The sequence below is a fragment of the Somniosus microcephalus genome, unplaced genomic scaffold, assembly GCF_052327205.1.
Source record: "Somniosus microcephalus isolate GS21.2 unplaced genomic scaffold, FLI_Smic_1.0 unresolved_chr9, whole genome shotgun sequence".
In the NCBI taxonomy this organism is placed as follows: Eukaryota; Metazoa; Chordata; class Chondrichthyes; order Squaliformes; family Somniosidae; genus Somniosus; species Somniosus microcephalus.
This window is the reverse complement of record NW_028225187.1, coordinates 40,555,026-40,582,220: the sequence shown is the minus strand read 5'-3', so window position 1 is coordinate 40,582,220 and position 27,195 is coordinate 40,555,026. Positions and strand designations below refer to the sequence as shown.

At 50.9% G+C, this 27,195-nt stretch overlaps 1 protein-coding gene across 1 annotated transcript in view; it reads left to right on the top strand.

Annotated features, from left to right (window-relative positions):
* Positions 1 to 2,495: 2,495 nt before the first annotated feature.
* LOC147085106 (uncharacterized) overlaps positions 2,496 to 27,195 on the top strand; it is a 167,655-nt gene continuing 142,955 nt past the window's right edge. The window contains exon 1 of the mRNA XM_085979437.1: positions 2,496 to 2,589. Coding sequence (XP_085835563.1) covers positions 2,496 to 2,589 — 94 coding nt within the window. The remainder of the gene's footprint in view (positions 2,590 to 27,195) is intronic.

Genomic DNA, 27,195 nt, shown 5'->3' with positions numbered 1-27,195 from the left:
GGGGAGGATGGGCCCAGTGAGATCAGACAGTGAATAGCCCGGGGAGGATGGGCCCAGTGAGATCAGACAGTGTGTAACCCAGGGAGGATGGGCCCAGTGAGATCAGACAGTGTGTAACCCGGGGAGGATGGGCCCAGTGAGATCAGACAGTGTGTAACCCGGGGAGGATGGGCCCAGTGAGATCAGACAGTGCGTAACCCAGGGAGGATGGGCCCAGTGAGATCAGACAGTGTGTAACCCGGGGAGGATGGGCCCAGTGAGATCAGACAGTGTGTAATCCGGGGAGGATGGGCCCAGTGAGATCAGACAGTGCGTAACCCGGGGAGGATGGGTCCAGTGAGATCAGACATTGTATAACCCGGGGAGGATGGGCCCAGTGAGATAAGACGGTGTGTAACCCGGGGAGGATGGGCCCAGTGAGATCAGACAGTGCGTAACCCAGGGAGGATGGGCCCAGTGAGATCAGACATTGTATAACCCGGGGAGGATGGGCCCAGCGAGATCAGACAGTGTGTAACCCAGTGAGGATGGGTCCAGTGAGATCAGACATTGTATAACCCGGGGAGGATGGGCCCAGTGAGATCAGACAGTGTGTAACCCGGGGAGGATGGGCCCAGTGAGATCAGACAGTGAATAGCCCGGGGAGGATGGGCCCAGTGAGATCAGACAGTGTGTAACCCAGGGAGGATGGGCCCAGTGAGATCAGACAGTGTGTAAACCGGGGAGGATGGGCCCAGTGAGATCAGACAGTGTGTAACCCGGGGAGGATGGGCCCAGTGAGATCAGACAGTGCGTAACCCAGGGAGGATGGGCCCAGTGAGATCAGACAGTGTGTAACCCGGGGAGGATGGTCCCAGTGAGATCAGACAGTGTGTAATCCGGGGAGGATGGGCCCAGTGAGATCAGACAGTGCGTAACCCGGGGAGGATGGGTCCAGTGAGATCAGACATTGTATAACCCGGGGAGGATGGGCCCAGTGAGATAAGACGGTGTGTAACCCGGGGAGGAGGGGCCCTGTGAGATCAGACAGTGTGTAACCCGGGGAGGATGGGTCCAGTGAGATCAGACAGTGTGTAACCCGGGGAGGATGGGCCCAGTGAGATCAGACAGTGTGTAACCCGGGGAGGATGGGCCCAGTGAGATCAGACAGTGTGTAATCCGGGGAGGATGGGCCCAGTGAGATCAGGCAGTGTGTAATCCGGGGAGGATGGGCCCAGTGAGATCAGGCAGTGTGTAACGCGGGGAGGATGGGCCCAGTGAGATAAGACAGTGTGTAACCCGGGGAGGATGGGCCCAGTGAGATCAGACAGTGTGTAACCCGGGGAGGATGGGCCCAGTGAGATCAGACAGTGTGTAACCCGGGGAGGATGGGCCCAGTGAGATCAGACAGTGTGTAACCCGGGGAGGATGGGCCCAGTGAGATCAGACAGTGTGTAACCCGGGGAGGATGGGCCCAGTGAGATCAGACTGTGTGTAACCCGGGGAGGATGGGCCCAGTGAGATCAGACAGTGTGTATCCCGGGGAGGATGGGCCCAGTGAGATCAGACAGTGTGTAACCCGGGGAGGATGGGCCCAGTGAGATCAGACAGTGTGTAACCCGGGGAGGATGGGCCCAGTGAGATAAGACAGTGTGTAACCCGGGGAGGATGGGCCCAGTGAGATCAGACAGTGTGTAATGCGGGGAGGATGGGCCCAGTGAGAACAGACAGTGTGTAACCCGTGGAGGATGGGCCCAGTGAGATAAGACAGTGTGTAACCCGGAGAGGATGGGCCCAGTGAGATCACACCGTGTGTTACCTGGGAAAGGTGGGCCCAGTGGGATCAGACAGTGTGTAACCCGGAGAGGATGGGCCCAGTGAGATCAGACAGTGTGTAACCCGGGGAGGATGGGCCCAGTGAGATAAGACAGTGTGTAACCCGGGGAGGATGGGTCCAGTGAGATAAGACAGTGTGTAACCTGGGGAGGATGGGCCCAGTGAGATAAGACAGTGTGTAACCCGGGGAGGATGGGTCCAGTGAGATCAGACAGTGTGTAAAGCGGGGAGGATGGGCCCAGTGAGAACAGACAGTGTGTAACCCGGAGAGGATGGGCCCAGTGAGATCACACCGTGTGTTACCTGGGAAAGGTGGGCCCAGTGGGATCAGACAGTGTGTAACCCGGAGAGGATGGGCTCACTGAGATCAGACCGTGTGTTACCCGGGAAAGATGGCCCCAGCTTCGGTTTGCCTAAAGCACAGGGAAATTGTACATTTCTCTCATGAACTTTGGTGATTAGCTGGAAGCCCAGGCGGGCGTGGCGGGGATCTGAGTAAAGGTACAAAATCAGACAGAAGCACTCGGACCCAAACATTTATTTTTATTAAGCAGAAGAATTGTCTACATTACATTAGTTTACACTATTCATATTGTTATTTTGAGGCCTGCCTTAATTAGATTTCCCGGTGATTGAGGAAGGTCCACAGCTGAGAGTAAACAGGGATTATAGACTGAAGAATGACAACAGGTGAACCAACGCAGGGTTTTGAGAGCACCAACCGGAGCGAACTCTTCGGATTCAAAGAGCTTCCAGAGATCGACGGGGAAAAAGGTAAGAGAGAATCCCAATGGCCCAGTAATTCCATTCCAAACGCGTGAGTACTGTCGGGGTACTCACGCGTCTGGCCGCAGGAAATGCCGGTTTTCAGCATGCACAGCGCATGCGGAGAAAACCGGCATTTCCTGTCCTCTGAACGAAGGGGTTCAGAGGCAGAATGCGTGCAACTGCACAGGCAGCGCGTGCGCAGTGAACTTCGTCGATTTCATTCATGGATTCAGTGAGGGTAAGTCCTTGCAACTTACACATGAAAAAAGCATGTGCAAAGTTGTTCCAGAGGTTGCGGAGGAAGATATATTTTATCGTGGAGCTTCTGAAAGGCAATATTTCTGTTTGTGAAAGGGAGTAAAGTTATTTTAAGAAATGATGAGGTAAGTTTTAAAGTTTAATTTTTTTTCAAACGGCTTTTCATTACTGTAGGTAGAAGGAGCAATTGTGGCTGTGTGAATTGAATTTGCTGTGTTTAATGTGAAAATGACTGTTCTAAAATATATTCTTTTAAGTAATTCTGTATGTATGTCTGTATATATTCCTTTACATGTATGTATATATTCCTTTACTTATGTGTATGAATGTATGTATTTAATTATGATTTTCCAATAAGTTACTTTCTCTGAAAGTCATAATTAAATACATACATTCATACACATAAGTAAAGGAATATATACATACACGCAAAGGAATATATACAGACATACATACATAATTACTTAAAAGAATATATTACTGATGAAAAGTTTCTTTCTTAAAAATGTTGGAGTCATTTTCACATTAATAAACACAGCAAATTCAATTCACATAGCCACAATTGATCCTTCTACCTACAGTACTGAAAACCCGTTTTAAAAAACATAAAATAAACATTAAAACTTACCTCAGCATTTCTTAAAATAACTTTCCTCCCTTTCCCAAACAAAAATATTCCCTTTCAGAAGATCCATGATAAAAAATATCGTCCTCCGCAGCCTCTGGAGCAACTGTACTCATGCTTTTTTCATGTGTAAGTTGTAAGGACTTAACCTCACTGAAAGCATGAATGAAACCGGCGAATTTTACTGCGGACGCGCTGCCTGTGCAGTCGCACGCGTTCTGCCTCTGAACCCCTTCGTTCGGAGGACAAGAAATGCCGGTTTTCCCCGCATGTGCTGTGCATGCTGAAAACCGGCATTTCCTCTGGCCAGACGCGCGAGTACCCCGACCGTACTCGCGCGTTTGGAAGGGAATTAATGGGCCAACATTTTACATGTCAATAAAATGAAAAATTTAAAAATTGCACGATTTGCCCCCTCGCATCTGCGACTGAGGGTCCAAGGAGGTGCATTGCGCAAGAGGTCATCGTCATACGTATCCTCACACTGTTCCCTTTCAGGAACTGTATGAAGTGGTGGAAGGATTTCTGGCCACGTTAACGCTCCTTCCGTGACCATAACCAGCTTCATACCAGCCATTAGGGTGGCTAGTCCTATGGCGCGAGGGTTTTACGGGCTCCCACAACCCATCCGAGGGGAGGGGCCACCCACACCCGCGGACGCAAGTATCCCGCTGGATGTCCACCCAGAATTTATAGTTGGAGCTCCGACTCCACTTGCCGGGACTGGCTGGAGCGGGGTTTGAAACCCCACTCCTTCTGGCCCAGCGGCGGGGATGCTTACCGCTACGCAAAAGGCCCACTCCGCGCAAAAGATGACACCCTTACGTTTCCTGCACCTTTTCCCTCCCCGTGACTGGAGCCCTATGCTGCCACTTGAAAGACCAAGCTATCATCTGTCCTTTTTGCGGCGCCTTGGACTTCTCATTACCAATGATGAGCAGGCGCTGCACCTCCACCTCATTGAGGAGATTGCTGAGGTCATCATCAGTTCAATTGTGAGTTCTTTTAATGCCGTGAATTGTGCTCATTCCAGCCATTTCACGTTGCTAATCTGAGTGGGCCTTTGGCGTAGCGGTAGCATCCCCGCCACTGGGCCACACGGTGTAGGGTTTCGAACCCTGCTCCAGACAGTCCCGGCAAGTGGAGTCGGAGCTCCGGCTCTAAATTCTGGGTAGACATCCAGTGGGATATTTGCATCCGTGGGTGTGGGTGGCCCCCCACCTCGTATAGGTTGTGGGAGCCCGTAAAACACTCCCGCCATAGGACTAACCACCCTAATGGCTGGTACAATGATGGTTACGGTCACGGGTGGAGCGTTAATCACGGCCAGAAATCCTTCCACCACTTCATACCATTCCCCAAAGGGAACAGTGTGAAGACACGTACGACGACGATGTTGCTAATGAAATAAATGGAATGAAAAAAATGATTTCAGGGCTTTTAAAAGTCTTGAAATCGCTTTAATTCTGTTTAAAACTACTTCAGATTCTTCAAAATAATTTAAACGTTTTTAAAAGTTTATAAAAGTTACGAAAAGCTTCTTAAAAATACAAAAAACCTATTTAAAATGCTGCTCTACATTTAAAAATGCTTTGCAGCTGGTGAAAAGCATTGGGGGCGTGTCCTTTTAAACTGAGACCTCAAGGGGCGTGTCTCACTTGCGCTGCGCGCTCCAGGCTTCGCGCTGGCTGCACTCCTGGGCGGCGTGACGTCGGACGCTGCCCGGGAGTCAACATTTTAAAACAGGAATTCCAGGCGTCCCTGAAGCTCAACGGCCGGCGCGTCGGGTAAGTGCAGATCGGGGGCTTGCACGCGCAGCAAGCCCCCGACCCGAATTTCTGCCCCAATGACTCTGATACACACTGGTCATAGAGTCATAGAGTCATAGAGTTTTACAGCACAGAAAGAGGCCCTTCGGCCCATCGTGTCTGCGCCGCCCTTCCATCCCTGTCCAGTCTAATCCCATTTTCCAGCATTTGGTCCATAGCCTTGTATGCAATGGCATTTCAAGTGCTCATCCAAATGCTTCTTGAATGTTGTGAGGGTTCCTGCCTCTACCACCCTTTCAGGCAGTGCGTTCCACATTCCAACCACCCTCTGGGTGAAAAAGTTCCTCCTCAAATCCCCTCTAAATCTCCTGCCCCTTACCCTGAATCTATGCCCCCTTGTTATTGACCCCCCTACTGAGGGGAAAAGTTCCTCTTTATCTACCCTATCTATGCCCTTCATCATTTTGTACACCTCAATCAGGTCCCCCCTCAGCCTTCTTTGCTCCAAGGAAAACAACCCCAGCCTGTCCAGCCTCTCTTCATAGCTGAGGCGCTCCATCCCAGGTAACATCCTGGTGAATCTTCTCTGCACCCTCTCCAAAGCAATCACATCCTTCCTATAGTGAGGCGACCAGAACTGCACACAGTACTCCAGCTGTGGCCTCACCAGCGTTTTGTACAGCTCCATCATAACCTCCCTGCTCTTATATTCTATGCCTCGGCTAATGAAGGCAAGTATCCCATATGCCTTTTTAACCACCTTATCTACCAGTTCCGCTGCCTTCAGGGATCTATGTACATGTACACCAAGGTCCCTCTGACCCTCTGTACTTCCTAGCGTCCTACCACTCATTGTGTATTCCCTTGCCTTATTTGTCCATCCAAAATGCATCACCTCGCACTTTTCAGGGTTAAATTCCATTTGCCACTTTTCCGCCCATCTGACCAACACCTTTATATCGTCCTGTAGCCTGAGGCTTTCCTCCTCACAATTTACCACCCCACCAATTTTCGTGTCATCTGCGAACTTACTGATCATACCTTTTACATTCTCATCCAAATCATTTATGTAGATCACAAACAACAAGGGACCCAGCACCGATCCCTGAGGTACCCCACTGGACACAGGCTTCCAGTCACAAAAGCAACCTTCGACCATCACCCTCTGCCTCCTGCCACTCAGCCAGTTTAGGATCCAACGCGCCAAGGCACCCTGGATCCCATGGGCTCTTACCTTCTTGACCAGTCTCCTATGCGGGACCTTGTCAAAAGCTTTACTGAAGTCCATGTAAACCACATCCACAGCATTTCCCTCATCCACCCCCCTAGTCACCCCATCGAAAAATTCAATCAGATTTGTCAGACATGATTTACCCTTGACAAAGCCATGCTGACTATCCCCGATTAATCCTTGCCTCTCCAAGTGGAGACTAATTTTGTCCCTCAGAATTTTTTCCAATAATTTCCCTACCACAGATGTTAGACTCACTGGCCTGTAATTCCCTGGTTTATCCCTGCTACCCTTCTTGAATAATGGTACTACGTTAGCTGTTCTCCAGTCCTCTGGTACATCCCCTGTGGCCAGAGAGGTTCTGAAAATTTGTGTCAGAGCCCCTGCAATCTCCTCCTTTGCCTCCCACAGCAGCCTGGGATACATCTCGTCTGGGCCTGGGGTTTTATCCACTTTTTGGCCTGCTAAAACCGCTAGCACCTCCTCCCTCTCGATGCTAATATGTTCAAGTATGTCACAGTCCCCTTGCCCGATTTCTATGTCTGCATCGTCTTTCTCCATAGTGAACACAGATGCAAAAAATTCATTTAATACCCCGCCTACATCATCTGGCTCTACACACAGATTGCCACTTTGGTCCCTAATGGGCCCTACCCTTTCCCTGGTTATCCTCTTGCCCTTAATATACTTATAAATCATCTTAGGATTTTCCTTTATTTTGCTCGCCAGTGTTATTTCATGGCCCCTCCTTGCCCTCCTAATTTCTTTTTTAAGTATGCCCCTGCACTTTTTATACTCCTCTAGGGCTTCTTCCGTCTTTAGTCTTTTGTAACTGCCAAAAGCCCCCCTTTTATTTCTGATGCATTTTTGTATATCCCTTGTCATCCAAGGTTCCCTTTGCTTGTTAGTCCCACCCTTGACCTTTACAGGAACATGTTGGCGTTGTACTCTCTCTATTTCCCTTCTGAAAATCTCCCACTGTTTTGATGCGGATTTTCCTATAAGTAGCTGCTCCCAGTCCACTTTGGCCAGATCCTGCCTTATCATATTAAAATCGGCCTTCCCCCAATTTAGAACCCTAATTTCCGGGCCGTCTTTGTCTTTTTCCATGACCACCTTAAATCTCACCGAATTATGGTCACTGTCGCCAAAATGCTCTCCTACTGACACTTCCACCACTTGCCCGGCTACATTCCCCAGAATTAGGTCCAGTACCGCCCCCTCTCTTGTAGGACTTTCTACATGCTGGCTCAAAAAGCTCTCCTGGATGCACTTTAAGAATTCTGCACCCTCTAAGCCTTTCACACTCTGACTATCCCAATTTATATTGGGGAAGTTGAAATCCCCCACTATTATTACCCTATTATTTTCGCACTTCTCTGCGATTTGCCTACATATCTGTTCCTCTATCTCCCCCTGACTGTTTGGGGGCCTATAGTACACTCCCAGCAAAGTGCTTGCCCCCTTTTTGTTTTTAAGTTCTACCCATATGGCCTCATTAGAGGAACCCGCTAATATATCATTCCTCCTTACAGCAGTAATTGACTCCTTAATTAATATTGCAACACCCCCTCCTCTTATACACCCCCCTCTGTCTCGCCTGAAGATTCTATACCCCGGAATATTCAGCTGCCAGTCCTGACCCTCCCTCAACCATGTCTCCGTGATAGCACAAATATCGTACTCCCATGTATTCAACAACAACTTCAGTTCATCCACCTTTTTTACAAGACTCCTTGCATTAAAATAAATGCCCTCCAGCCCTGCCATATTCCCTTTTGCCTTCAAATATTTGCTCTGCCTTCCCAGCTGACTTGTTTTTTCCTGTGTATTTGTCTGTAAATCACCCCCTACTATAGCTCCACTCTGTACCCCATCCCCCTGCCAAGTTAGTTTAAACCCCCCGCAGCAGTGCTAGCAAACCTCCCCGCAAGGATGTTGGTTCCCCTCTGGTTCAGGTGTAAACCGTCCGACTTGTACAAGTCCCACCTTTCCCAGAAGCAGACCCAGTGATCCAGGAAACTAAAGCCCTCCCTCCTGCACCATCCCTTTAGCCACGCATTCATCTGTTCTATCTTCCTATTCCTATACCCACTAGCACGTGGCACCGGGAGTAATCCAGAGATTACAACCTTTGAGGTCCTGCTCTTTAATCCTTCACCTAGCTCCCTAAATTCTTGCTGCAGGACCTCATCCCTCTTTTTACCTATGTCGTTGGTACCAATGTGGACCACGACCTCTGACTGTTCACCCACCCCCTCCAGAATGCCCTGCAGCCGCTCAGTGATATCCTTGACCCTGGCACCAGGGAGGCAACAAACCATCCTGGATTCACGTCTACGGCCACAGAAACGCCTATCTGTTCCCCTTACTATAGAAGCCCCTACCACTATTGCTCTCCCACTCTTTTCCCCCCCTTCCTGGGCAGCAGGAGCACCCCCAGTGCCAGGAAGTTGGCTGCTGCTGCCTTCCCCTGGTGAGTCATCCCCCTCAACAGTATCCAAAGCGGTATACTTGTTTGAGAGGGGAATGGTCACAGGGGTCTCCTGCACTACCTGCCTGCTTCTATTGCTCCGCCTGGTGGTCACCCATTTCCTGTCTTCCTGTGTAGCCCTTCCCTGCGGTGTGACCAACTCACTAAACGTGCTATCCACGACCCTCTCAGAATCGTGAATGCTCAACAACACATCCACCCGCAGCTCCAGCGCCTCAATGCGGTCTGCTAGTAGCTGCAGATGGATGCATCTCTGGCACACGTGGTCATCAGGGGCACCAGGGTCCCTGAATTCCCACATAGAGCAAGAGGAGCATATCACGGGGCTGGGCTCACCTGGCATGACCTTCTCCTTACTTAATTTAAATTAATTTACTATCCCCAATTAAAAATATCTCTAAGGCGCTTGTATAATCTACCAACAGTCCCTGCAACACCAGAAAAGACCCTAGTAACTTAAAACTACAGAGTTAAAGTTTAAAAAAGAGAAATACTCACCAACCAATCACTTACCTGCTCCCTGGTGACGTCACACACCGATTACTTTTTACCTCTCTGCAACTTCCGAACTCGCCGACTGGAGTTTTGTCTCGCCTCTCCTGGCCTCTCCTGCTCCTTTTATCTCCGCCGCCGCCGGCGAGTGTCCCGCAGGTCCGCTGCTCCCGCTACCTGCCGCCGCTGCTCTGAGGCCTCTCCTGCTCCTTTTATCTCCGCCGCCGCCGGCGAGTGTCCCGCAGGTCCGCTGCTCCCGCTACCTGCCGCCGCTGCTCTGAGGCCTCTCCTGGCCTCTCCTGCTCCTTTTATCTCCGCCGCCTGGAGATGGACCGGGGAGAAAGGTCAGAGAGAGTCCCATTGACTCAGATACACATTAATCCTGGAGATGGACCGGGGAGAAAGGTCAGAGAGTCCCATTGACTCAGATACACACTGGTCCTGGAGATTGACTGGGGAGAAAGGTCAGAGAGTCCCATTGACTCAGATACACACTGGTCCTGGAGATTGACTGGGGAGAAAGGTCAGAGAGAGTCCCAGTGACTCAGATACGCACTGGTCCTGGAGATGGACTGGGGAGAGAGGTCAGAGAGTCCCATTGACACAGATACACCCTGGTCCTGGAGATAGACTGGGGAGAAAGGTCAGAGATAGTCCCATTGACTTAGATACACACTGGACCTGGAGATGGACTGGGGAGAAAGGTCAGAGAGAGTCCCATTGACTTAGATACGCACTGGTCCTGGAGATGGACTGGTGAGAAAGGTCAGAGGGAGACCCATTGACTCAGATACACACTGGTCCTGGAGATGGACTGGGGAGAAAGGTCAGAGAGTCCCATTGACTCAGATACACACTGGTCCTGGAGATGGACTGGAGAGAAAGGTCAGAGAGTCCCATTGATTCAGATACACACTGGTCCTGGAGATAGACTGGGGAGAAAGGTCAGAGAGTCCCATTGACTCAGATACACACTGGACCTGGAGATGGACTGGGGAGAAAGGTCAGAGAGTCCCATTGACTTAGATACACACTGGACCTGGAGATGGACTGGGGAGAAAGGTCAGAGATAGTCCCATTGACTCAGATACACACTGGACCTGGAGATGGACTGGGGAGAAAGGTCAGAGAGAGTCCCATTGACTCAGATACACATTGGTCCTGGAGATAGACTGGGGAGAAAGGTCAGAGAGAGTCCCATTGACTTAGATACATACTGGTCCTGGAGATGGACTGGTGAGAAAGGTCAGAGAGAGTGCCATTGACTCAGATACACACTGGTCCTGGAGATGGACTGGGGAGAGAGGTCAGAGAGTCCCATTGACACAGATACACCCTGGTCCTGGAGATGGACTGGTGAGAAAGGTCAGAGAGAGTGCCATTGACTCAGATACACACTGGTCCTGGAGATGGACTGGGGAGAGAGGTCAGAGAGTCCCATTGACACAGATACACCCTGGTCCTGGAGATAGACTGGGGAGAAAGGTCAGAGAGAGTCCCATTGACTCAGATACACACTGGTCCTGGAGATGGACTGGGGAGAAAGGTCAGAGAGTCCCATTGACTCAGATACACACTGGTCCTGGAGATAGACTGGGGAGAAAGTTCAGAGAGAGTACCATTGACTCAGATACACACTGGTCCTGGAGATGGACTGGGGAGAAAGGTCAGAGATAGTCCCATTGACTCAGATACACACTGGTCCTGGAGATAGACTGGGGAGAAAGGTCAGAGAGAGTCCCATTGACTCAGATACACACTGGTCCTGGAGATAGACTGGGGAGAAAGGTCAGAGAGTCCCATTGACTCAGATACACACTGGTCCTGGAGATGGACTAGGGAGAAAGGTCAGAGAGAGTCCCATTGACTCAGATACACACTGGTCCTGGAGATAGACTGGGGAGAAAGGTCAGAGAGAGTCCCATTGACTCGGATACGCACTGGTCATGGAGATAGACTCGGGAGAAAGGTCAGAGAGTCCCATTGACTCAGATACATACTGGTCCTGGAGATGGACTGGGGAGAAAGGTCAGAGAGAGTCCCATTGACTCAGATACACACTGGTCCTGGAGATGGCCTGGGTAACAAGGTCAGAGAGAGTCCCATTGGCTCAGATACACACTGTTCCTGGAGATAGACTGGGGAGAAAGGTCAGAGAGTCCCATTGACTCAGATACACACTGTTCCTGGAGATAGACTGGGGAGAAAGGTCAGAGAGTCCCATTGACTCAGATACACACTGGTCCTGGAGATAGACTGGGGAGAAAGGTCAGAGAGAGTCCCATTGACTCAGATACACACTGTTCCTGGAGATAGACTGGGGAGAAAGGTCAGAGAGAGTCCCATTGACTCAGATACACACTGATCCTGGAGATAGACTGGGGAGAAAGGTCATAGAGAGTCCCATTGACTCAGATACACACTAGTCCTGGAGATGGACTGGGGAGAAAGGTCAGAGAGAGTCCCATTGACTCAGATACACACTGGTCCTGGAGATAGACTGGGGAGAAAGGTCAGAGAGATTCCCATTGACTCAGATACACACTGGTCCTGGAGATGGACTGGGGAGAAAGGTCAGAGAGAGTCCCATTGACTCAGATACACACCGGTCCTGGAGATAGACTGGGGAGAAATGTCAGAGAGATTCCCATTGACTCAGATACACACTGGTCCTGGAGATAGACTGGGGAGAAAGGTCCGAGAGAGTCCCATTGACTCAGATACACACTGGTCCTGGAGATGGACTGGGGAGAAAGGTCAGAGAGAGTCCCATTGACTCAGATACACACTAGTCCTGGAGATGGACTGGGGAGAAAGGTCAGAGAGAGTCCCATTGACTCAGATACACACTGGTCCTGGAGATAGACTGGGGAGAAAGGTCCGAGAGAGTCCCATTGACTCAGATACACACTGGTCCTGGAGATGGACTGGGGAGAAAGGTCAGAGAGAGTCCCATTGACTCAGATACACACTGGTCCTGGAGATAGACTGGGGAGAAAGGTCAGAGAGAGTCCCATTGACTCAGATACACACTGGTCCTGGAGATGGACTGGGGAGAAAGGTCAGAGAGATTCCCATTGACTCAGATACACACTGGTCCTGGAGATGGACTGGGGAGAAAGGTCAGAGAGTCCCATTGACTCAGATACACACTGGTCCTGGAGATGGACCGGGGAGAAAGGTCAGAGAGAGTCCCATTGACTCAGATACACACTGGTCCTGGAGATAGACTGGGGAGAAAGGTCAGAGAGAGTCCCATTGACTCAGATACACACTGGTCCTGGAGATGGACTGGGGAGAAAGGTCAGAGAGAGTCCCATTGACTCGGATAAATACTAGTCCTGCAGACAGGACAAAAAGGCTACACTTTCAGTCAGGAAATGGTGAGAATGATATCATCGCAAAATACTGCAGATGCTGGAAATCTGAAATAACAACAGAAAATGTTGGAAATACTCAGCAGGCCAGGCCGCATCCATGGAGAGAGAAACAGAGTTAACGTTTCAGGTCTGGGACCCTTCATCATGAGATGGGAAAGTCTGACCACCGAGCACAATTACCCAGCATGAGGCCTTGCAATGGAATGTGAAGTAAGATCAGTTTCTGCCTCTTAGCACAGTCAAAGTGAATCTTGTGTGTGTTTTCTAGTGAAGGGATTTGATCTAAGTAGTAATTCTGGTGTGGGGCAGAGCCCAGCAGAAGGATACGTGCCTGTTTATTAGGAGGGGCTGAACTCACCTGCATACACACTGACCCACCCGCACGTCCTGCACGCACTCCCTGACCATTCCGCACTCACCCCCTGAACCTCCCGCACGCACCCCCTGACCCAACCGCACGTCCCGCACTCACCCCCTGAACCACCCGCACTGACCCTGACCCACCCACCCATCCCGCACTCACCCCCTGACCCACCCGCATGTCCCGCACTCACCCTGACCCACCCGCACATCCCGCACTCACCGCTGACCCTCCCGCACTCACCCCCTGACCCACCCGCACGTCCCGCACTCACCCCCTGACCCACCCCGCACATCCCGCACTCACCCTGAGCCACCCGCACGTCCCGCACTCACCCCGACACACCCGCACCTCCCGCACTCACCCCCTGACCCTCCCGCACTCACCCCCTGACCCACCCGCACGTCCCGCACTCACCCCCTGACCCACCCCGCACATCCCGCACTCAACCTGCGCCACCCGCACGTCCCGCACTCACCCCGACATACCCGCACCTCCCGCACTCAACCGCTGACCCACTCGCACATCCCGCACTCACCCCCTGACTCATCCGCACGTCCCGCACTGACCCCCTGACCCACCCGCATGTCCCGCACTCACACTGACCCACCCGCACGTCCCGCACTCGCCCCCTGACCCACCCGCAAGTCCCGCACTCCGCCCCCCCACCCCTGACCCACCCGCACATCCCGCACTCGCCCCCTGACCCACCCGCACGTCCCGCACTCCGCCCCCCCACCCCTGACCCACCCGCACGTCCTGCACTCACACCCTGACCCTCCCTCACTCGCCCTGAACCAACCGCACGTCCTGCACTCACCCCCTGACCCGCCTGCACGTCCTGCACTCACCCTGACCCACCCGCACTCACCCAGACCCACCCGCACATCCCGCACTCTCCCCCTGACCCACCCGCATGTCCCGCACTCACCCTGACCCACCCACACGTCCCGCTCTCACCCTGACCCACCCGCACGTCCCGCACTCACCCTGACCGTCCTGCACTCACCCTGACCCACCCGCACGTCCCACACTCACCCTGACTCACCCGCACGTACCGCCCGCACTCCCTGACCCAGCCGCACATCCCGCACTCACCCTGACCCACCCGCAGTCACCCTGACCCAACCGCACGTCCCGCAAACACCCCCTGACCCACCCGCACTCACGCTGCCGCACCCGCACGTCCCGCACTCACACCCTGACCCACCTGCACTCACCCTGACCCACCCGCACGTCCCGCACTCACCCCCTGACCCACCTGCATGTCCCGCACTCACCCCCTGACCCACCCGCACTCACCCTGACCCACCCGCACGTCCCACACTGACCCCCTGACCCACCCGCACGTCCCGCACTCAACCCCTGACCCACCTGCACGTCCCGCACTCACCCCCTGAACCACCTGCACTGACTCCCTGACCCACCCGCACGTCCTGCACTCACCCCCTGACCCACCTGCATGTCCCGCCCTCACCCCCTGACCCACCTGCACTCACCCTGACCCACCCGCACGTCCCGCACTCACCCCCTTAACCTCCCGCACGTCCCGCACTGACACTCTGACACACCCGCACATCCCGCACTCACCCCCTGACCCTCCCGCTCTCACCCTGACCCGCCCGCACGTTCCACACTGACCCCCTGACCCACCCGCACATCCCGCACTCACCCCCTGACCCACCCGCACTCACCCTGACCCACCCGCACGTCCCGCACTGACACCCTGACACACCCGCACATCCCGCACTCACCCCCTGACCCTCCCGCTCTCACCCTGACCCACCCGCACGTCCCGCACTGACACCCTGACACACCCGCACATCCCGCACTCACCCCCTGACCCACCCGCACTCACCCTGACCCACCCGCACGTCCCACACTGACCCCCTGACCCACCCGCACGTCCCGCACTCAACCCCTGACCCACCTGCACGTCCCGCACTCACCCCCTGAACCACCTGCACTGACTCCCTGACCCACCCGCACGTCCTGCACTCACCCCCTGACCCACCTGCATGTCCCGCCCTCACCCCCTGACCCACCTGCACTCACCCTGACCCACCTGCACGTCCCGCACTCACCCCCTTAACCTCCCGCACGTCCCGCACTGACACCCTGACCCACCCGCACATCCCGCACTCACCCCCTGACCCTCCCGCACTCACCCTGACCCGCCCGCACGTTCCACATTGACCCCCTGACCCACATGCACGACCCGCACTCACCCCCTGAACCACCCGCACGTCCCGCACTCACCCCGACTCACCCGCACGTCCCGCACTGACCCCATGACACACCCGCATGTCCCGCACTCACCCCCTGACCCACCCGCACGTCCAGCACTCACATTGACCCACCCGCACGTCCTGCACTTGCCCATTGACCCACCCGCACGTCCCGCACTCACTCCTGTCCCGCACTCGCACCTTGACCAACCCACATGTCCCGCACGCACCCTGACCCACCCGCACGTCCCGCACTGGCCCTGACCCACCTGCACATCCCGCACTCACCCCCTGACCCGCCTGGACGTCCCGCACTCACCCTGACCCACCCGCACGTCCCGCACTCTCCCCCTGACCCACCCGCACGTCCCGCACTCACCCTGACCCACACGCACATCCCGCACTCACCCCCTGACCCACCCGCACATCCCGCACTCTCACCCTGACCCACCCGCACGTCCCGCACTCACCCTGACCCACACGCACATCCCGCACTCACCCCCTGACCCACCCGCACATCCCGCACTCTCACCCTGACCCACCCGCACGTCCCGCACTCACCCTGACCCACACGCACATCCCGCACTCACCCCCTGACCCACCCGCACATCCCGCACTCTCACCCTGACCCACCCGCACGTCCCGCACTCACCCTGACCCACACGCACGTCCCACACTCACCCCCTGACCCACCCGCACGCCACCAGTTTTAACATCCCCTCTCTCGACCCCCCCTTTCCTGTGTTATCCGACTACTTTTCCATAATCCTGCTTTGAATGAGCCATAACTTTCTCTGAACAAACATTGGCAAGGCAAAAGCCATCATGTTTAGTCAAATTTTGCAAACTTTACAAACTTTGTTCCCTAACCACCAATACCAATCCCCACATTGGCCGTGAGCTGCCAATGAACCTCAGCACCTCTCTGATCCTAGGTGCTGCGTTATAACCATCAGTCACTCTATAACAAAGTTCACTGACTTCTGCCTCAGTAGCATCACTGCCTCCACTCTTGCCACATAGAGTATAGGCCCGGTCTACTCAAACTCTCCTCATAGTACAATCCTCCCATCGCATGGATCAATCTCGTAAACTGTTGTTGTACCGCCTCTAAGGCAGGTATAACCTTTCTCAATTAAGGAGACCATAACTGTGCTCAGTACTCCAAGTGTGGTCTCCCCAAAGCCCTGTACAATGGGAGTGAGGCTTCCTGACTCTTGCACTCCATCCCATTGCAATAAAGACCAACAAGCCATTTGCCTTCCTAATTGTTTGCTGTACCTGCATGCTGACCTTCTAAGGTTCCTGTTCGATAAAACCTATATCTCTCTGAACTTCAACATTCAATATTTTGGCACCAGTTAAAATGTATTCTCTTTTTCTATTCTTCCTACCAAAGTGAATAACCTCACATTTCCTCACATTATACTGCCCAATCACGTAACCTGTCTATATCACTTTGCAGGATCCTTGTATCTTCCACACAACTTACTTTCCCACCTAGCTTTGTATCGTCGTCAAAATTGAGTACATTACACTCGGCCCCTTCATGTAAATCATTAATTTAGATTGTAAATAATTGTGACCCAACCAATAATCCTTGCGCCACCCCAATAATTATAGCCTGCCCCTTGCCCAGACTCTCTCCACGCCCAGACTCTCCACACCCAGACTCTCTCCCCTCGGCCAGACTCTCTCCCCTCGGCCAGACTCTCTCCCCTCGCCCAGAAAATGACACGGTTAAACCTGCTCTCTGTTTTCTGCCCGTTAATCAATCCTCTAACCATGCCAGTAATTTACCCCGCCCTAATAAGTCTTAATCTTCCATAACAATCTTTAAAGTGGCTCCTTATCGAATGACTTTCGGAAATCCAAATATAGTACATCCACTGCTTCCCCTTCATCTACCCTGCTCGTTGCATCCTCAATATACTACAATAAATTTGCTAAACACATTTTCCCTTTCAAAAAACCATGTTGAGCCTGCCTAATCATATTATGATTTTCTAAGTGCCCTGTTATCACATCCTAAGTAATGTTAAGAGAAAAAGATTTAAAAAAGTGGTAGTTTTGATCAAATGCATATGATTGGATTAGATCTGATTAAGCCTGTAAACCAAAATCGGAATTGTGAGGCGTTTGAGTCCCTCAATTAAAAGAGCAACGTTGAGTTATAAGTATTATTAAGTGTAATTTGAACCAGTATTACATGTACAATATAAGCAATGATTCTGAGATACCTGGTCTTAGCTGTTCATGAACGTCTCCTTCATAGCTCTTATTGTTTGTATTTTCAACAAAGGCCTCTTGCCTCATCGAGCGAGCACAAGCATCTTAGTTTGCAGGTGGGTTTTTAGAGCACAACCCATGGGGAGTGAGGTTAATTCTACCTTGTCTTTGCTTTTAGGCTAGTTCTCATGATAGAAGAAATTTGCTCGAGTGAAAATGATCAAAAATAATACGTGATACATCTCTGGATTCATAGCGCATTCATTCATTGGGTGAAAACGTGTATTGGTAACAGAATATCTGTCACAAGAGCCTTCAACTGCGTCTTACTGGTTAAAGATATTAGGTAAAGTAAGAGTTGCTGGTGAAGGAAGTGTCTCAGATATTGTGGAAGGCCGTAAGGCAGTACATTTCAGATATTGTTTGTTGCGTTGAGAGGAAAGTGGCTGCAATTGACAATCTTGCTTTTTACACGACACTCTTACGGGTCATGCTTGTCTCCAGTTTCTTTGGCTGGCCTGATATGGGCTGAACATGCCCAGGTGATTATTAATGTTGCACACGATGATTGATTGGATGGATTTAGTGTCTGCTGGAAGAATGATCCAGCATCGTGTATCATTAGAACAATTGTTCCCATCAGAAGAGAAGCTGAATTACCTGGGCATGTTCAGTCTTCGTTTATTTTAATTTTAACAGTTAATAGCAGGAAAAGTTTTAACATAAGAATCACATCTGTGACAATACATAACACAGTTTATTAAGGAGAATATATTACAGCAAGCATCGATTTGCAACTTTGCTTAAAATGTTGTACCAATATCGATTGATCCATTAAACACGTTTTGAGCTGCATTGCTATCGCCGATAAATATTGTGTGGGAAACACTTCAACTATTTCACTTATTTAAATACTTTTGCAATTGAATTCAGTGGATATTTTACCCCATCTTTCAGCTCCTCTCTGAATTTATCCTGGGTCAGCACATAAATACATGTGTTTGTGCAGCAATTGAGAACCTGAAGCATGAATCCCACCGATTCAATGTCCTTAACATCATCATACTCAATGACGGTAATACGGACAAACAGAAAATAAACAACCATGGTCGTCCAGAACAAAATAAAACTGCCCGATATACTGAAGAGCAAAACGATGGATTTCCTTCGGTTATCCATCTCTGGATCCTTGTGATTCTCTGCATTGCCGAGGCCCCGGAGTCCCCTACGGACTCGACTGGACACTAAAATGTGTCTAGCGGTGAGAACATTGAGCAACAAAATCAGAACGAATGGGACGCAAGGAATTAAAGTAAGATTAAAGACGTCAAACGCTGCCCACGCGGGTGAAGTAAGAAAGGCCGGTTTCCAGACACAACCCCAGGGTACGTTCTCCATTATATATTCAGGGTCAAATACAAAGTACCAGGGAATGTTTATTAAACAGCCCAGCGCACTCACCACCCCGATAACAACAGCCGCCGTTTTCTCGGTGCAATATTTTGTTTTCAGCTTCGGACAACAAATGGCCACAAATCGATCGAAGGTGAAAACCACTGTGAACCAGACCGAGGCCGCTGTGGCTGCACAAGCCAGGACTATATTGAGACAGCACACGGGGGTAATGGTCAAGAATGAAACTGGGAAATAAATTTCAACAATGCACCGTAATACTACATGCGTACAAACAACCAGGAGATCGGCCGTTGCCATGGCCATCAGGTAGCGAGTGATACATTTGGAGAGACCGCACTTTCCTCGGGACAGGATCACAATCGCCACCAAGTTAACTGCAAGAGATACAAAGATTAGTGAGATTTGTTTCCACTCAGAGTCGCAGTAAAACCCTCATTATTAAAGTTGTTTTGAGTGAACTTTCAAGTTATTATTGCACTGATTAATAGGAAATCATTCACGCACTGGTGGCTGCCATCTGCCATCTAATCTGAACTCGCATCGTTATCCAATTTCTCTCATAACTCCCCTCATGCCCGCTACGAGCTCAACTTGTCTATGAGACCCACCTACTGCTTGCTCGATCCTATTCCAACCAAACTGCTGACCACCCAACTTCACTTCCTGGCCCCCATGTTAGCTGGTATTGTTAACAGTTCTCTCTCCCCACATACTGTCCCCTCCCCTTCAAATCCGCCGTCATCAGCACCTGCTCAAAAAACAACCTTGAAGCTTCTGTCCTTGCCAACTACCGCCCAATCTCCAACCTCCCATTCCTTACCCCGTCCTTGATTGTGCTGTCTCCTCCCAAGTCGGTGCCCATCTTTCACAGAATTCCATGTTTGAACCCTTCAAATCTGGTGTCACCCGCTGCCCCAGTACATAAACGGCCCTTAACAAAGTCACAAGTGGCATCCTATGTGACTGTGACTGTGGTAAGCTATCCCTCCTCTTCCTTCACGACCTGTCTGCATCCTTTGCCCAGACAATCCTCCTCCAATGCTTCTGCAGCGTCTGCCAGCTGCAGTGGACTGCACTTACTTGGTTCTAATGTTATCGATATAATCGGAGCCTGCAGCAGATTATCTTCCCACTCCCGCACCGTTACCTCTGGACTCCTCCTATTTATCATCTTCATGCTGCCCATCAGCGACATCATCCGATAACACAACGTCTGAATCAAAGGCATGCCGAAGACACCCAGCTCCATCTCAGCACCAGCTCACCCAACACGTCCCTTGTCCATAATTTTCACACTATTTGTCATGAACTATAATTTCCTCCAACTAAATATTGGGAAGACCGAAGCCATTGTATTCGGTCCCCGCTATAACCTTCATTCCCTCGCCACCGGCTCCATCCCTCCCTTGCAACTTTCTGAGGCTGGACCAGCCTTGCCCTAACTTGGTGTTTTATTGAACCCCATATGAGCTTCTGACCAAATATCTGCTCCATCACAATGGCTGCCAGCTTCCACCTCTGTAACATCACCGACTCAGCCCCTGCCTCATCTCAACTGCTGGTGACCCCATCAACTCTGCCGCTGTGGCCTCTAGGATTGATTACCCCAACTCTCTTCTCTCCGGCCTACCATCTTCCAACCTTCATAAACTTGAGTCATCCAAATCTATGCTGCCCTTATCCCAACTCGCACCAAGTCCCGTTCACCCAGCACCCCCTGAGCTCGTGACCTTCATTGGCTAAATTTTAATATTCTCATTCTTGTTTTCAAATCTCATCTGGACATTTAATGCCATCCCCAAACTTAGCATTACTGTTTGCGGGTCTGTATATAACTCCCACTAACTTTTTCTGTATCTTGGTATTTCTCAGCTCTACCTATACAGATTCCACATCACCAGAGCTAATATCCTTCCTAACAATTGTGTTAATCTCCTCTTTAACTAGCAATGCTGCCCCACATCCTTTTCCTTTTTGCCTGTCATTTCTGAATATTGAATATTGATGATGTTTTCCCTGCCTTGGTCAGCCTGGAACCATGTTTCTGTAATCCCATTCATATCATATCCGTTTACGTCTATTTGTGCAGCAAATTCATCCACCTGGTTACGAACGCTCCTCGCATTAAGACACAAAGCCTTCAGGCTTGTTTTTTAGCGCTCTTAGTCCTTTTAAAATTATCATTTACTGTGGCCATGTTTAATATAAACCCTTGATTTCTCTGACTGCCACTTTTGCTTTTCTCCTTCCTGTCTTTCGCCTTTGGTGCATTCCATGTTTCCCTTTCCTCTGTCTCCCTGCACTGGTTCCCAACCCCCTGCCCTTTTACTTTAAACCCTCCCCAACAGCACTAGCAAATACTCCCCCAAGGACATCGGTCCCGGTCCTGCCCATGTGCAAACCGTCCAGTTTGCCCTGGTCCCACCTCCGCAGAATCCATTCCAAAGTCCCAGGAATTTGAATCTCTCCCCCTTTCACCAGTCCTTTAGCCACGTATTCATCTGAAATATCCTTCTATTTCTACTTTGACTAGCACGTGGCACTGGTAGCAATCTTGAGATTACTACCTTTGAGGTCCTATTTTTAAATTTATCTCCTAACTGCCTGTATTAAACTTTTAGGACCTCATACCAGGTTTTAACCTATATCGTTGGTAACTTTATGCACCATGACAACTGGCTGCTCACCCCCCCCCCACCCAGAATGCCCAGCAGCTGCTCCAAGGCATCCTTGACCCTTGCACCAGGGAGGCAACATACCATCCTGGAGTCTCATTTGCGGCCGCAGAAACGCCTATCTATTCCCCTTACAATAGAATCTTGAGATAAGGAGGAATTTCTTCACTCAGAGGGTTGTGAACCTTTGGAAATCTCTGCCGCAGTGGGCTGTGAATGCTGAGACTTTGAGTATATTCAAGGCTGTGATAGATAGATTTTTGGACTCTAGGGAGTCAAGGGATATGGAGGTCGGGCATGAAAGTAGAGTTGAGGTCGAAGATCAGCCATGATTTTTTTGATTGGCGGGGCAGGCAATAGGGGCAATGTGGCCTACACCTGATCTTATTTCTTATGTTCTTCTGTTCCTAAATGCATATAAACAATTAGGAAGTCAAAACAAAATACGAAATTAAATTAGCAACCAATATAGAAATAAATAGTTAAGTATTTGGTAAACACAGGAATAGGAAAATAGGGATATGGCTACCGAGGAATGCACAAGATAACCTCTAAAATAAAGGTAGTGAAATGAGAAATATTGAACAGTTATTTTACTGCAGTTTTTACCAGCGTCACAAACATGGTGCACGTGAAGTTAGCCAAAGAATTCAAAAAGGATACCACGGCTTCTAAGATAGACAGGAGCGAGATTTATAATGAACTAGACATTAATTAACTAGACGATAAAACCCGGGGTCTGCAAAGACAGTTACCACTCATACTCAAAGCTAAGGAAGAGATAGCAGAGGCACTATATATAGATATATTTTTTTATTTATTTATTATATGTAAAACAAATTCTGTCATCCAGTTTGCTTAAAATCGGTGAGAGGAAAGGTATTGAAATCTTTGCTCAAACACAAAATAGAAAAAACTCTAAAATCCGAAAACATAATTGTCATAAATCGCAACTTCTACAAGAAGTAACTCAGGAAGTACTACTGAACGGCCAGCTGAGGGCGTCGCCCGAGGAGTATAAATACTAGGGTGTGAGCCCAGCTTGGTCAGAGACAGTCTGGAAACAGGAAGCTAATGGCTACTAACTAGACCTCCATGTTTTGTTACAAGTCGATTAAAGTGCATAGTGAGTCTTTATTACGTCAATAATAAAGACTTGTCGGCATGGATTTCAAAAGGGAAGGACAACTTTGACCAACATTATAGCATTATTTGACAAACTAGCAGAGAGAGTAGGTAAGGGTAAGTTAGTGAATGTAGTATACATAGACGTTCAAAGAGCTTCCACCGCCATAGTAGATTCGTGGCTAAGATCCGAGCATGTAGACTCAGTGGACAAGTAGCTGCATGGATAGCAAACTGGCTGCTAAATAGAAAACTGAGGGTAAAGATTAAAGGTAGTTGCTCAGATTGGCGGAAGGTGGGAAGTGTTGTTCCACAGGGGTCACGTTTGGTTACAATTTATAGTGGAGGTTTGGACTTGGGAATCAGAAGTATAACATCAAAATTTACGGATTACACCAAATTATGGTGTAAAGTTAACACTGAGGAAATCTGTGACAAAATTCAAGAAGATATTAACAGAATGGAATCAAGGAGAGTAAATGATAAATGGTTTTCAATAAATATATATGTGAGGTGGTGAATTTTGTTAGGTTGAATAAGGAGGCCACATGAGCCTTGGAAAATTAGAGTCCAAATGGGGGAGAGAAGAAAACGGATTTAGGGGGACAAATTCACAAATTATTAAAAGTAGCTAAGGAGGTTTAGGAAGCCATAAAACGTGCAGTCAAAGCAACGGAGTTTCTTTCTAGAGGAATGGGTTGCAATGACAGAGGAGGTATGTTAAACTTATATAGAACAGTGGAGAGACCACACTTAGAGTGCAGTGCACAGTCATGATCTGCTTAGTACAAGTATGCAGAAGCACTGGAGAAAGTGCAAAATGGGTTAGAATTTGAAACACGTTTGCATTCAATAAGATCATTGCTGATCTGATTTGGCCTCAACTCCACTTTTCTGCCTGCTCCTCATTACCCTTGACTCCTCCATATTTCAAAAATCAGTCTATCTCCATATTGAATATATTCAATGACACAGCCTCCACAGCTGTCTGAGATAGAGAATGTAAAAGATTCACGACCTGCTAAGAGAGAAGAAATTCCACCTCATCTCCGTTTTAAATCGGCGACCCCTTATTCTGAAACTATGACCGAGATCTGGATTCCACCCACGGGGAAATATCCTCTCTACATCTACCTAGTAAAGCAGCCTCAGAATCGTATATGTTACAATAAGTTTACATTTAATTCTTCTAAACTCCAATGAGTATTGGCACAACCTGCGCAACCTTTCTTCATAAAACAACCCCCAGGGGGAATGAGTCTGACTGGATTGCTCTACAGAGAGCCGGCATGGAGTCGGTGGGCCAATGGCCTCCTTCTGTGCCATTATGACGCTATGACTCTATGACATATTGGCCTAGAAATTCAGTTGGTTGCGCCAGCCGTTAGCACCTTAGGAGGAGTAGATTCCGGGTGCGAGGCGGCTTGCGCCCGGGAGAAGCGTGAACTGCGCCTCGCCCCAACTTCACTAGAGATTTAGCGGCGGCGCAAAGTCTTTGCGTGCGCTCAGCTGCGTGCGCAGATCATGACGTCATTTCCTCGTGCAACGCCCTTTGTGCGCACCCAACCAGAACTTCAGTCGCGCCGCCCCTTTGTGCACCTGGCGCCCCTAACGAATGTGAAGTGGAACGGTGCTCAGCCGATGCGGGGCGCGGGGGCGCAAATTAAAGGGCACTCATCCTGCAGTATAAAACACTGCCATTTTGCAGCACACCTTCTTGCGAAACGGATCTTTGGGGAGAGACCAAGGTAGATAGCTTTCTGCTTTGGCCCAACACTCGGACAGGTACTTCTGGCTTCAGGCCACAGCTTTCAAAAAGTTTTTGCCTTCATTGACATCTCATTGTTTGCCAGCATATTATGGGGGCTGCAATGGGTGTAAACGCTGGCTTTCTCAATTACATCCAAAGGGCTCAGAGACGCCATGAGAGACTGGCAGCCCTGGCTAGACGGTAGAGTGGGCAACAGGCGTCGGCAAAGGAGGTCTTACCCACCCAGGGTATACCGCCAGCAGTTCTCCTATCTCCAGATGTCTGAGGAGCAGTGTGTTCAGAGGCTGCGATTCAGAAGGGAGGTGGTCACAGAGAACTGCCAGCTGCTTGCCGGTGATCTGCAGCCACAGTTGAGGTGCAGGACGTCTCTGTCGGTGGCAGTGAAGGCGACGGTGGCTCTCAACTTTTATGCCACCGGCCCCTTCCAAGCCGCTACTGGCGACATTGCCAACATCTCCCAATTCGCCGTGCATTGCTGCATCCGCCAGGTGACCAATGCCCTTTTCAAAAGGAGACGTCAGTTCAGCTCCTTCTCCATGGCCCTTGCCAAGCAGCAACAGCATGCAATGGGCTTTGCAGCATTCGCGGGCTTCCCCATGGTGCAGGGCACCATTGACTGTACGCATGTGGCTTTGCGGGTACCTCTGGAGAATGCCGAGGATTACCGCAACCGGAAGGGCTACCATTCGCTGAACGTACAGCTGGTGTGTGACCACAGGCAGCTCATCCTAGCTGTCAATGCCCGCTTTCCAGGCAGCAGCCACGATGCCTTCTTCCTCCGACAGACTTCTGTGGCAGACATGTTCCAGGCCCAGCCTCACCCACGAGGATGGCTTATCAGGGACAAAGGCTATCCTTTGTGTACCTGGCTGATGACCCCGCTCCGTGCGCCCAGCACCCCTGCTGAAGAGCGATATAACGAGAGCCATCAATCGACCAGGAACATCATCGAACAAACAATCGGCGTCCTGAAGCAATAGTTCCGCTGTCTCGATCATTCCAGGGGAGCACTGCAGTATTCGCCGGAGCGAGTCTCCCATTTCATCATCGTTTGCTGCATGCTGCACAACCTGGCTATCCGCAGGACTCAGCCACTGCCACCACACATTGGAGGACCACCTGAGGAGGAGGAGCAGGAGGAGGAGGAGGAGGACCAGCACAGGAGGGAGGCACAAAGTGCAAGGGCCGCCCGTCGCTGGCTTATTGAACGTCGGTTCTAGGCCCCCTCTCAGGGGCCGGCTTGTGCCAATGTCAGCAGATGAATGTAGCCACTCCACAAGCCCTCAGCCGAGCAGGGCAACCAGGACTTAACCAAAAAACCATTCACACTGCAATTTAACAACAAAAATTTATTGAAAACCTCTGCCCTTCCCACATTACATGCTCATGTGGAGAAGCCCCCTCCAAAAACACAAAAATACCAGTCTCGGCCTTACAAAAAGAAAGAAAGACACCAGTCTCAGCCTTACACAAATAAAGAAAGACACCAGTCTCGGCCTTACACAAATAAAGATATACACCAGTCTCGGCCTTACACAAATAAAGATAGACATCAGTCTCGGCCTTACACAAATAAAGATAGACACCAGTCTCGGCCTTACACAAAAACAGATAGACACCAGTCTCGGCCTTACACCCAAACAACTGCACAAGTGTCGGCCTTCCAACAAGCACCAGGCATTTGTGCATACCTCTATTTTTTGCCCTGCGAGGGCGATGCCTTGCGCATCCTTGCCTGGCCCCTGCCCGCCCTGCTGCTCCTCCTCAATGGGAGCCCAGTGGCTGCAGCAAGGCTGGGGGAAGGCTGCTGAGGGGCAGATGGCGAGACGGCAGATGCCCTTGGGGGTCTGCCTGCACCAGCTCTGGCCTTGGAGGGGCCGGCTGCTGACTGCTCCAACTGTGGCTGGGCGGCAGCAGTCTGTCCAGCAGCTCGTGGCAGCTGCAATGGTGGAGTGGCAGTGTCGGCTGCAGGGATGGTGGCAACCTGGCAGATCGCAGGTGCTCGCTGGTCACCTGACACATTGGCACTCGCACGGGCCAGCAGTGCAGCATGCGCAGCAACCAGCTGAAGGACAGATTGCTGGGCTGCTGCTGCACGGCGAGTGCCCTGGCGAGGCCTCGCTGATCCAGCGAGGGTGGCAGCAGTTAGTGCCCGTGTGGCCCTGGTCTGTGTCCGCAATACACCAGCCAGTGAATGGACGGCACGACTGAGCACTTGCTAGAAGCCGACTGTGCTGCCGTGAAGCCCTGCAGACTCGTGGCCTGTGCTGCCGCGATGTCCTGCAGACTCCTGGCCTGTGCTGCATTGATGTCCTGCACACTCCTGGCCTGTGCTGCACTGAATTGTTGCAGACTCCTGGCCTGTGCTGACCCGAATTCCTGCACACTCCTTGCCAGTGACTCTATGGAGTCAGGCATGCGTGCCACTGCAGCCATGAGCTCAGTGTGCCTCCACTCAGCCTGGATGGCCATTTCCTCTAGGAGGTGCACCTCCTCTGCGCTGACCGTCGCAGGACTGGAGGCAGCACTCACCCTCTGGAGAGAAGTCCGCCGAGCTT